Here is a 13,212-nt window from a genome sequence, read left to right as displayed (position 1 = left end):
ATTTTTGGTCCTACTCTATTTTAATATAACTACGGAGGAGACTCAACTGGACCTATAGGAGACCGATGGGGACAGAACCATCACTGGACCAGATGAGTGCACCACGCACCCGTCTAAATTTTTTTTGAAGAACCACAATTGTGGCTTGTCTCCCACCCCACTAAAGCCTTAAAGGCTTGGTGGTAGTTTGCATCGAAGAAAACTCAGCCATGAGTCACCGTGATCGGAATTGAATTTACACAAACTTTTTTATACCTAAAAAAGAAGAAAAAACTTGATTGAGGTTGCTTGGATATTGATTTGACATTTCCACTGGAACACGGTAAAATTGTCATATTGATTTGATATATGGTAAAATTGTCAACTTTTCAGGGCATCAACTGGAACACGGTTGGCACCATTTGGGTAGAACTAATTAATGGAGACAGATGCACACAAACTCTCTCCCCTTTTGTGAGAGCTTCTCTCTCTTCAATGAAGCACATTTCTCCTGGGTTTTAGGAGGCCACCCACCAAACTGTCCAAAATTCAAAATAAACTACTATATCGGTAGAACCCACCAAGATCTGCATCTATCATCTCCAAATTTCATTCCCATATTCGTTCCTTGGCAGTAATTACTTACTAGGATAGAGTCCTGCACTTTGTTCTGATCCGTTGACAAGAGAATTCGCAACCGCTACTTGAGAGTGTGCATTAGATAAACTCCATTCCATAGTAACCTGCCAATCACATGGAGGAATAAGACGTACTAGGCAAATCCAATGTCACAGGTACATGTCTCAAGAGAGATTCGAATTCGGGATAATAGGAAAGCATAACACCAACTCTACCATTTCGGCCAACTCAAGGGACTTTGTTCTGATATGTGGACTTTTCCTTCCTCTGTAGAAAAAAGAAATCTCTTTAGGATTTGGTCATGTTTTGTTCTTTTGATTAGGTCTTTTAAAACTTTCGAGGGCACTAATTGCATTATTTCTTTACTTTGACGGTATTCTTGGAGGGTAGTTAGTGGAGCAGTATACAAGAAATAGGGCAGGTTTATAGAATCAATTATGGAGTGGCTGCATTAGCATTAACAGAGAAATCTTTTCATCAAATGCTGGCATATGTAATATATTCCTATGATTTGGAAAAGAAAACTAATAAAACAACGATATATAGGATCTGAGCAACTTTCTATTTATAAATTATCATCTGCATGAGATATTTGGGACCTCAGAACCTACTGAAGATATCAATGTTAAAGGCATGCACTTAATTTTTTTTTTTGTCAATAACGATACATTTGTATAACCTACTCTATCCTAATCTAGGGGGAGGCTGTGGTAGGGGTTAGTGGGTATACAGACCTAACTAGACCAAAAAAATGTTATGGCACAACTCTTAGATTTTTTTCGTTGCAAGTGAGATTTGAACCCTCACCTACAGTTCAAGGAGGGACTTAAACCCCTCCCTGGTGGCCACTGAGCCATTGGCCTAGTGGTTTAAAGGCATGCACTTAAAAAAGTTGAATCTCTATTTGGATTGTAAATTATTTGAGATATTTTTACTGTACTATTTTTTGTGATGTGATGTATGTGAGATAAAAAGGTATATTGGAAATTGTAATGATGATGTAAGCAAATAAATTTAGGCAATTGAAAAATTGTGTCGACACAAGTCTAAATCTCTGACATATAAGCATCCAACAGGTTTTTGAAGATTCTATTGCACATAATATCAACCTAGTACACCTTTTAAGTAGTTTATCAAAACACAAAAGTTTAGTACATTCTCTTCTTTTTTCAAAATGCAGAAATCTTGAACACTTTGAGGCGATTAATCAACACACAAAATAAAATTTTTATTATTGACAAATCCGTTGCATTACATGCAATGAACATAGCCCAAGTTACTGAAAATAACAATAATCTATGTTTCCAGTACAATGAGATTAGGTGGAAACATTATTAAAATAGGAGGTTGAAATATGGTAGTGAAGAGCAGGAAATTCATCTAAACACAGAGATCATTGAGCAATGTATCAGCATGTTCTTGTATCGCTTTCCAGGCCAACTCAACATGCCTGTAGTCAGTCAGAGATGCCCCAACAGCGAACCTGATGGTATATACTCCTCCAATCATACCATGAGTCATGTAAACACGACCAGATGAATTGATGGATTCCAAAAGTTTGCGGTTGATCTCGTTCAAATCTTCCTCACTTGACATGATCTTTTGGTTTCCAGTTAATGCAAATGGAGAAAGCCTAAAACATACCACAGAAAAATTCCTAGGAATAACAACTTCGAAATTGTTATTCTTTGCTATCAGCCCTTCGAAATGTTTGGCCATTTTGACATGGTTTCTTATGAATTTTTGGAGGTTAACGATGCCATAACTTCTTAAGACAAGCCAAAGCTTCAAAGCTCTGAATCTTCGACTTAATGCTATCTGCCAATCTTTGTAGTCCACCACTCTATTAGAGTCAGTAGCTTGGTTCTTCAAGTAATCAGGCTTTGTCGACAAGGCTTTTATAAGGGCATTGGGATCCTGAACCCAAAGGCAGCAGCAATCCAGGGTGGTAAAGAACCATTTGTGTGCATTAAGACTGAAAGAATTTGCACCATCAATTCCATCAAGAAAATGTTGAAACTCAGGACATATACATGCACTGCCCGCATATGCAGCATCAACATGAACCCAAATCTCATGCTGCTTAGCAAGCCCACAGATCGATCGTAATGGATCCACAGCAGTTGCTACGGTTGTCCCAACTGTGGCACATAAGAAAAGTGGGACTAAACCAGCATCAATATCTGCATTGATTGCAGAATGCAATGAATCTGAAGAGAGCCCAAAATTGGTGGATTTTGTCGTTTCGATGACACGAAAATTGTTCGAATTTATCCCAGCAATTTGTGCAGCCTTTTGGACAGAAAAATGTGTTTGATCTGATGCATAAACAACCAGCTTTCCAATATTTGCTTTTCCAATTTTTCTAAGCATCTGATCCCTGGCGGCAGTAAGGGTGGCTACCATGGCCTCACATGTTGTACCTTGCAGTACACCTCCTCCACCACCACTAAACAAGAATGAACTCGGAAGGTTCAGCATTTTTCCAAACCAATCCATGACAACATTCTCCAACTCAGTTGCAGCCGGGGATGACATCCAGTTAAACCCAACGGTACCGAAGCCAGTGCTGAGAACTTCGCCAAGAAATCCAGGGATGCTCATTGAACAAGGGAAAAGAGCAAAATGAGTAGGACTTTGCCAATGTGTAATGCCTGGAAGAATATCATTTTCAACATCATTAAGAATTGTTTCAATGGATTCAGGGTGATATGGAGCTGAATCTGCCAAACGGCTCTTAAGGTACCCTGGATCTACTTGGCTTCTTACGGGATATTTTTCAATATTTTGATAATAATCAGCAAGGAAATCTATGATCATGTGGCCTTGCCTTCTGAACTCCTCAATGTCTAGAGGACTATCAGGGTTTGAAATTTGGCTAATCAATTCACCATTACAAATACCCATTTGGGGAGGATGTGAATCAAAAACTATGCTAGAGTACTTGTTAAAATGGGGTTGTGTGAGTTGGATACATTGTGTTTTGATATAAATTTGTAGGAGTTTCCATTCAACTCATGGTTCTTGTCATGGGCTGTGGCGGGTCCCTGTCGCAATTGTTCTACATCCATCGCTGTATATGGGTTGGATATCAAGTAATATGCACATTACAATATATAAAAATTTTTAAAAAGTCTGAAAAAATTATTAAAAATAAAAAATAGCATAAAAGGCATAATCTAAAAAAAATCTATATTGACTCCGAATTGACTTGGATATTTTGGCCGATTTCATGCATCACGGATTCGAATCGACCAATATCGATCGAATCAGAGCGAGTCACCGCAGATATAGAATTATTCACGATTCGGGAATCAGTATTGTACTGGTCCCTCTGTTCTGATTATGACTCAACCGAGATAGCTAACTATGATTCAACTGAACAAGACTAACTACAGCTATATATTCGATAATACTCTGTAGTTATCTGATTAGTTACAAACTAACTGGCAATTGTCTGGAGATCATTTTGTGCTGCTTCTACGAGTCACACAAGGAAGTCTATCTTCTACCTCGTTTCACTAATGAAGTTTTTGACGGTCGCAACTGGAGCCCTATACAAGAAAATGGGCCGGTTTAGAGAACCAATTATGGAGTGGCTGCATTAGCATTAGAAGAGAAATCTTTTTTATCAAATGCTGGCATGTATACGGGTTATATTCCTATGACGTGGGGAAGAAAACTAATAAAACAAAGATATGTAGGATGTAAACAACATAATATTTATAAATTACCATGAAATCATCTTAATGAGATATTTGAGATCTCAGAACATGGATTAAAGTCGTGGTCTCAGTTGCGATTGCAATCGTTGCTGATCGTGATGGAATTGTCACGGTCTTGATGGAATTGTCATTAGTATTAGTATACAATTATCCCGAACTTAGATACTTACCTATACATTTGGGAATAACTTCACTTTTGCTTTTCTAAATTTGTAACTAATTCTCACTTTGCAATTTAAATTTTAACTTTGGATAGTTTATATCCTAATTTCTCATATTTGTCTCGCTTCAATCTACTTAGTGACAAGTGACAACAATAGCAAAACTAACTGTTCGTACACATAAGACCTCTTTTGCCCAACTGATAGGGATTGTGAGATGGTAGTAATATACTACTACTATCTCGTGGCTGAAGTATAAGTTGCATGTACACTTCTCTATTCCTTTAGTTTTACTAATGCTGTTATCAATTGGGTTTAAGTGGGACAAATCTAAAAAGTTAAATATACAAATTGTTCAAAATTAAAATTCATGATATAAAGTAAAAATAAGATACAATTTCGGGAGTGGAAAATGAAATTAGTCTAAACAGTGCTAATAGTAAAAAAAAAAAAAAAAAGTATTATGCGTGCTCTTTATTTATTATTTTTAATGATAAATATTGTACATCAAACAAATGATACAATGATGCTTGCTTTTTTGTCCCTCCATTTTCGTACAATTATCAAGCGATTTCCCCACGCTTATGATGTGTGTAATTCATGCAGGACGGTTGGGAACAACCATCATTGCTTCCGCTGTCGGCAGCTTCATTTGACAGGCACGATGTCACCGGCAAGGTAGGTGAAAGAAACTGACAAAAATTGCTGCCTACCACCGCTCTTACTTAAATATCATATTCAAATTCCCACGTTCCCGATGTGTACACTATGAGCACCACTCAGTCTTAACCCACACATTCAAGACCAGTAAATAAAAGGGATAATTTCATAAACCTCCCCTGAGATTTTATGAAATATCACTTAGCACTCTTGAGATTTTCAAAATCTCACTTAGCACCCTTTAAATTAACATTTTGGTAACATTGGAAGCCCTTCTAACCAAAAGTAATATTAAAAAATTCATGTTTGAGGAGAGAGATTATTTTAGTGCCTTTAATACCCTTAGGTTATAAAAAAAAAAAAAGAACATTTTACAAACCAAAGAAAAAAAGTACTAAATTGGAACTATTTTAAAAGTGAGGAGATGAAAATTGGTAAGATTTTATGTTACATCCAATAGTCACTTCTACAGTAGGAAAAGATAGTAAAAGCAAATACTATTTTTTAAATCATTTCTACAAATAGAACCCTTCATAGCGTTGAAGGTAATTAGCATGTAAAATCATACATTTGAGCAAAAAAAAAACTTAGTAATAGATAAAATTTAACTTCAATATCATACAAAAAATTTACTCAAAATAGACAAACTTTTTTTATGGGTGTGAAATATGAAAATTTTATTATAAAAAAGTCCGAATTTGAAAAACTATTTGGAGTTTCAATTACTTTATTTCTCTTGTGCTCTACATGAATAGGAATAAATAAATAAAGTTGTGAAACACCAAAAAGGGAAAAAAATAAAAAGAACCTGCAGCTATTCTTCTTCAAATGCATTGAATATTTCATTGATTAAATCATATATTTCATTGACATTTGCAATTCAATTATGTATGTGTGTATGTTTGTATAAAAATTGTTAAAGAAAAGTAGGAAATTTAGAGAAAGAAAAACAAGTTCAGAAAATTTAAATATGAGGGTATTATTGACAATTCATCACCTTTGATATTAATATATGGCCCTACTATCACTTCAAGGGTGCTAAGTGAGATTTTGAAAAGTTTAGGGGAGCTAGGTGATATTTCATGAAACCTCAAGGGAGGTTTCTGAAATTATCCCTAAATAAAAACGCAAGATATGGATGTCGCTATCTCTACTATGTGAGAAACTGTTTAACCGACACCATCAAATCAAGTAAATAAAAATTTTGACCTTAGAGTCACTTTTTGGAAATGACTAGAGCCACCACTTCTTGGGGTGAATTCTTACTTTGTGATGGAAAAAAAAAATGATTCTACAACGAGGGCGTTTTTTGAATGAGTTTCTGTAATTGGGGTGTTCGCATTCTCAGAATGCGAGCTCACTGATGCGAGGTGACTGATCTCGCATTCTGAGAATGCGAGCTCAGTGAGGAGCTCACCGCCAAGACTCCATTTCGAAAAAAAAAAAAAGGCAAAAGTGCACAGACAAAGCAGAAGTGCCATTTATAGCTGTCGAACAGAAAAACAAAGAATACGAAATTGTACGTAAAAGCACAACAAAGAAAACAGAGGTGGTCGAAGCATCCAAAGACCGGAGCTGAGCGGATCTTCCAAAGACTGGTTCCGCGCGTGCTGCTTGCCAAAAAATTTTCTGCATTGCCGTCCCAACTCTCCAACAGCATAAAGGTTAGGCTTTTTCACCTGCAATGCCTCACTAATAGCATTTTAAGTTTAATTAATACTTGAATACCTGAATCCAAGACAAGTTCAGATTTGTGGTGAAATTTGGGTTTAAATTTGACGTGGGTTGTTCTTATTTTTGCATTTTTTGTGGATGGATTTGAGGATATACGTTATATTTTTCGAATTCGTACAATGTTTGCACTCTCCAATGTTGGAGCAGTTTATTTGCCGTTTCTGCAATTAGTGCAGAAAAAGCATGATCCGAGCTCGGATAAGACTCAACACAGACGGATCCGAGCTCGGATCCATAGTTGTTCACCCGGATCCGAGGGCTCGTCTGATCATCCGTTGACACAGATCCGAACCCTGTTGGATCCGAAGGATGCCATAAATTATCCGAGCTCGGATCTCTGCATTTCATAATACAATGCGAGGTGTGGTTTTTTTTTTAAATTTTTTTTGGGATGCCGTAGTTCGAAAATTCGAGCTCCGTGAGTTCAGTTTTGGTGAATGCGAAGACCCTTTGTACGTAGTCCCATGCTCAAAATGCCCCATTTGTAGAATTATTTTAAAATTCATCATAATTTTTTTTTAAATCTACTGCGCAGCTATTAGTTTTGGTCGAAACACTATCTACATTGGACAATGTATGTTTTGAAATTGGAGCTTAGAAATTTGGGATGTAGTTTATAGATTGGAGCTTTTGCATTTCATGGATATTTGGATTGTGAGCCCCTTTATAGGGGAGACTATGTCGATATTTTTGTAGATATTTCTTTATGAGGGCAACTGACTATTAGGTAATTTATTTTATATTACAACTACCATTCCTTATGCATAAGGCTTAATTCGGATTTGATACAAGCCATTAGCTAATTTATGTTATATTACAACTATGGATATTTTCGGTCACTTTGAGGAGACGATGGTTTGTTTAATTTTGTGAGCCGTAGAAAAAGGCGGTAGAACATGAAATACCAATTTATTTTAAGGCGAATTGATGGATTGAAAATCACTGACCAACCTTGTAATGTTTTTTGTAATTGGCAAAATCTATAATGCTAAAAAAGTGGCAAAATAAGTTACAGGGAAAAACATTAATTTTGTAAAATTCATTGGTATAATATCACATCATTGTCAATGTGGATCTTGTTATGCGGTGTGAATGTGGAGCCCAAATATATATAACTTCCGGTACATTTCTTACGCTTGTACATTTCTTACCCTGTTTGGATTTGCAGATAGAGAGTTGTAGTCTATTTTTAAGGGAGGCTCTGTCCAATTTTTCCAAAAACTTCGTTCGGAGTTTTAGGCGATTCGTATCGTCATTTATAGTATATTTCATACATGTTTTCAATTTTTTCATAAACATCTGGATCGAAATTAGTCTAATTAATTGTTCCAATTTCGACCTAGAGTCCACCCTCTTTCATTTGTTTGGACCCTTGGACTACTAATTTTAATTTATTGTCCTAAAAATAGGGATACATTTCACAAACATGTCTGTAGAAAGACCTCTGCGGGTAAACCTATAATGGGGAGGACAAATACATTACGAGGGTGACTTTGTTTGTTATTTGCCTCGTACTTCCAACCGGACATTCACTTTGAGGCATAGAATTGGATACGGGGAGTTGGTTGACAGGATTTACCACTATATTGGGGTCGATAAAGGGGTGTTCAAGCTGAAATTATTTCTTCGTCAACCGTTGGAGAGTTCCAAATATACTGTTTCCGCAGTGGTGGATGATGAAACTCTTGATGTAATGTACGATCTTTGGATCGAAAGAGTTTCATACATGGCGGAGATTTATATCGAGAAGGAAGAAATCGTCCAAATGCCTGTAGTTAATAGCATATTCACTGGACCAATAGGTAATGTTGGTCCAATGATGTCGCTTGTACATGCATTCATGGATCCAACAAAGTTTAACTTTGGTTCTAGTTCAGTCGTTCAAGAGACTTCATCGGCATGTCACTATATGCATGATGATCGATCTATGTATTCATTAGAACCAAGACTCACACCAGGGTCCATGGATGCCCAGGAATATTTTCATGGCCTGGATTCGATTCCAAGTTTTGAAGATCCAGGGCCATCATGCCATATTTCTGCACATGGGATCGATTATAACCCTGGTCAAGGTTGTGGCAGTTCGGCTGAAGATGATCTATATGCTAGTATACATGATAGACTCCGTGCCTCTGAAGAAGATAATCCGGAAGACGATGACCGGAAAGTTGATGCGGAAGAGGTTGAAGAGTCGGAGTCGCAAGATGTGTCTGGTAGTGATTCGGATGAAGAGCATGAAGGTGGGGGTTTAAGAGTAAACCTCGATATGTTCCAAGAGGACAGACGCAATAGCCCAGCTGGCAGCTCTGCATATGTGCCAAGAGGAATGGCCTTTTTCTCCGATCTTGGGAGTATAGATGATGATGATATAGAAGAGGAGGATGGATTGGAGCGTATTGTAACATTCTGTGAGGAGAATAATAATATACGTCTCCATATGAGATTTGAGAGTAAGCAGCAGCTCAGCCGAGCAGTTAGGATGTGGTCCATCAATCACAATAGGGAGTTTAGAGTTATTGAGAGTAAGAGTAACACGTGGTTTGCTAAATGCAAATCATCAATTGAAAGAACTCCTTCCACTTCAACTTCCCCATCGTATCCACCATGCAACTGGTGTGTTAGAGCCGTAAAGAAAAAGACCCATGGAATGTGGCAAATTACAAAATGGGTCAATGACCATAACTGTTTGGGCGATATGATTAGAAATAACAATACAAGCCTCACAGCTTCCGTTATTTCAAGGCACATCCTCCGTCGGGTTGAAGATGACCCTGGATTAAAGGTCAAGAACATACTAAGTGACGTTAAAGAAAACTTGAAGGTTGATGTGTCTTACAAAAAAGCCTGGTATGCCAGACGTAAAGCAATTGAGCTTGTGTTTGGATCTTGGGAGGCGAATTTTTCTGAACTACCATAGTATCTTGATGCCCTGGTACAATCCAATCCAGACACCGTGGTAGAATGGTCACATCATTCGGATAGTTCGGATCGAGTTAAGACCTTTAAATATGTATTCTGGGCGTTTGGGCCGGCTATTGAAGCATTCCACATGTGCAGGCCGGTTATATGCGTTGATGACACTCATTTGCGTGGCGAATACAAGGGCAAACTCCTTGTTGCAGTCACTCAAGATGCGAACAACCACGTTCTACCAATTGCTTATGCCATAGTGGATGAGGAGACGATTTCCAGTTGGTCGTGGCTCATGGAACAATTGAGATATAATGTGGCGCTTGATCGACATCCTATCTGTGTCATTTCTGATCGCCACAATGGTATCATCTATACCATGACACACTTTGACTATTGGGAGGAACCTTTAGCGTACCATAGATTTTGCCTGCGACATGTTAGGAGCAATTTGATGACACACTTCAAAGGTTTACACCTTCGCAAGTTGTGTTGGGCAATGGGAAGGGCAAGACAATTACGCAAGTGGCGAATGTTCAGGAGAGAACTGCGAAGCATGTTTCCGGATGCTTGGAATTATCTGTCAGCCATTAGTCCAGAAAAGTGGTGCCTAACACACGACGATGGCCGTCGTTGGGGTATTCTAACTACCAACATATCCGAAAGCTATAATAATGTCTTGCGGGTGGCACGTCATTTGCCAATTCGTGCATGCATTGATATGACTTTCCATCGGACAGTTGAGTTATTTAAGAGCAGAAGGGAAGAAGCTTCACATTGTCGCAATCCTTTTCCCCCAAAGATATGGCGGCGTTTTACAGTTGCTGAGCGGAAGGCAGGCGCCCATAGAGTCGTTGACTTCGATGGCCCATCGGGCGTACACAAGGTCATCACAGGGCGGCGTGTCGATGGTAAAGGAGGCAATACGCAAACCATCAGGTTTTTTGATAAGACATGCTCGTGTGGAAAGTGGCAGATATACAGGCGTCCTTGTTCACACGCTTTGGCGGTGTGCAGGAATAGATGTGACAATCCGAGATTGCTTTTTGACCAGCATTTTACCAAGACAAGGTGGGCTGTCCAGTATTCAGGAAAGTTTTTCCCACTACCGCATCAAGATACTTGGCAACAGGCTGGGTGGGACCTGCAGGCAGACCCGAGCAAATTTGTGAAACGTCGGGCAGGGCGAGTTCGAGCTAGACGAATTCGGAATGAGATGGATGAAAGGGATGCAGACGAACCAAGAAGATGTCGAAATTGTCATCAGACGGGTCACAATAGTCGAAATTGTCCGAATTATAGGTCTTGATTTGATCGACTCCCTAGAGATTGTGGACTAATGTTAGTGCATTTCTTTTTGCTCGTGGGGTTCGAGTTACTTCATTTGTGTAATTTTCTGGATTTATTTTAAATAATTACATTAGTGACTTTCATTGTTCATTAGTCAGAATTGTTGCTTCGTTTTGTACTTTGATATGTATTGAAATAACTAGTTTACACGTGCAGCCCAACAGTTTTATTCATTGCTCGCTAAATCCCCTATCCATTGATTTGTAACTTATCTGTTAAAGGAATGCTTGGAAGGTGTGTTATATATGTAAGCACTCTTGCATGTACAGGATATGAAATTTTTGTATATATTTTGGCAGGGAGTTATGGCCGCTTTATAGGGGAGATTCTGTCAAATTTTTATATTAATTGGTAAAATATAAATACAAATACATTGCTGCACGCTATGAATACCCAGAGGGATAACAAATGTTATTAAAAAAAATATAAATACAAGGTAAGGAGTTTTAGGCGATGTATAACGGATATATGGTCAAAACTTGCTAAAATTTGACATCCCTACCTTTTTTGATTTGTCAAAAAGTGGATACAGGATACTTTTTGGATATTACTTATTCATTGTTCTTGCAATTTAATCGTTGCAGATATTTGTCTGGGATTATGGCCGACACCCCTATCCCTGCAGGCCTACATCCAGGACCATACGTGCACGACATTATATCGGCGGGAACTGCACACCGGGCACATTCCATTTTTCACGGACATATTCAGAGCAATCAGTTAGATGTCAGACGGTGTGACAGAGGATTTTGGGAGCATACGCCTATTCCTGATCCGGTTTGTCGTTATATTGCCTTGGCTGGATTTGAGAGGGTGCTAGAGAGTGGATATCAGATGGTTGATCATTCTTTGATCACAAGTTTAGTGGAGAGATGGCGGCCCGAGACGCATACATTCCATTTACCGGTGGGAGAAGCTACCGTGACATTACAGGATGTAGAGGTGTTGTGGGGTTTGCACATCGATGGTCCACCGGTTATAGGGGTAGACACATACCGCAGCATTCAGGAGTGGGGAGCCATCTGTGAGGAGCTCCTTGGATTTTCTCCTGCAGTTGGATACTTTGATGGACAGAGGCTAAAATTGGGATGTTTAGCAAGAGCCTTGGATACAGAGTTGCCCGCCGATGCTTCAGATGCCGAATGTAGGCAGCGTGCGCGCATCTACATCCTACTGATATTAGGTGGACATTTATTGTCGGATAAGTCCGGAAACAAAGTCCCTTTGTTGTATCTTCCATTACTGCGGGACTTGGAAACTGTTGGGCAATATAGTTGGGGTAGTGCGTGTTTGGCGACTCTCTATCGGTCATTTTGTGATGCCACGCATCCTGCCAAATCGGCTATTGCCGGTCCATTAGTTTTGCTACAGGTACATTAGAATCAATCTCCAATCTTTTGCATTTTATCATTTTGCAATTCTAACATTGCTTATAATTTTCTAACAGCTCTGGATTTGGGAACATATACCAACCATGCGTCCGGACCGAATCGCGCCGTTGGAGCATTACCCGGATCCATATGCAGCTAGGTGCGCGTTTCGCACCCATTTAGGTTTTTTTAATGACATTTGATATCGAACCAACTTCAATTTGCCTAAACTTGGTTTCCTGCTTTATGAAATATAGGTGGAATAATGACTTGGACGTACACAGAGTTGTTAGGCATGTTGTGCCCGCATTCCGAGATCAGCTGACAGGACTGCGTCATGAAGAGGTATTGTACATATGTCCGGACAATAGGAATTTGCCAAAATCGTGGCATTAGTATTTTCTGCCATATTTCTTGTCAATTCAAATCATAAGTTTGTCATACTGTATTGCATAGGTGGAAGAAGATGTTTGAATTTAGGGAGGTAACCTCCAGTAATAATGGTTGAAATGCATTTGATGTGCATGTTATGGGCAAAAGTGACTTTTTTTGTGTAAAAAAGGGGAAAAAAATGGTAGGAACCTCACCGTTCGATGCCGAATGTAGCAGTTTTTGATGTGTCACAATACGTTGGATATTTTTTTCAGTTCATGTGGCAACCATACTCGGAGGACGTTCTCGCTT

At 38.7% G+C, this 13,212-nt stretch overlaps 1 protein-coding gene across 1 annotated transcript; it reads right to left on the bottom strand.

Annotated features, from left to right (window-relative positions):
- Nucleotides 1-1,821: 1,821 nt before the first annotated feature.
- LOC113707994 (tyrosine decarboxylase) lies at nucleotides 1,822-3,645 on the bottom strand. The gene has a single exon (XM_027230418.2). It carries the CDS (start codon nucleotides 3,523-3,525, stop codon nucleotides 1,999-2,001), a length of 1,527 nt encoding a protein of 508 aa, XP_027086219.2. The 5' UTR covers nucleotides 3,526-3,645; the 3' UTR covers nucleotides 1,822-1,998.
- Between the last annotated feature and the right edge of the window lie 9,567 nt (nucleotides 3,646-13,212).

The sequence above is a fragment of the Coffea arabica genome, chromosome 9c (genome assembly GCF_036785885.1).
Source record: "Coffea arabica cultivar ET-39 chromosome 9c, Coffea Arabica ET-39 HiFi, whole genome shotgun sequence".
Taxonomy (NCBI): Eukaryota; Viridiplantae; Streptophyta; class Magnoliopsida; order Gentianales; family Rubiaceae; genus Coffea; species Coffea arabica.
The sequence above is the reverse complement of the archived record's forward strand: the minus strand, read 5'-3'. Positions and strand labels throughout refer to the sequence as shown.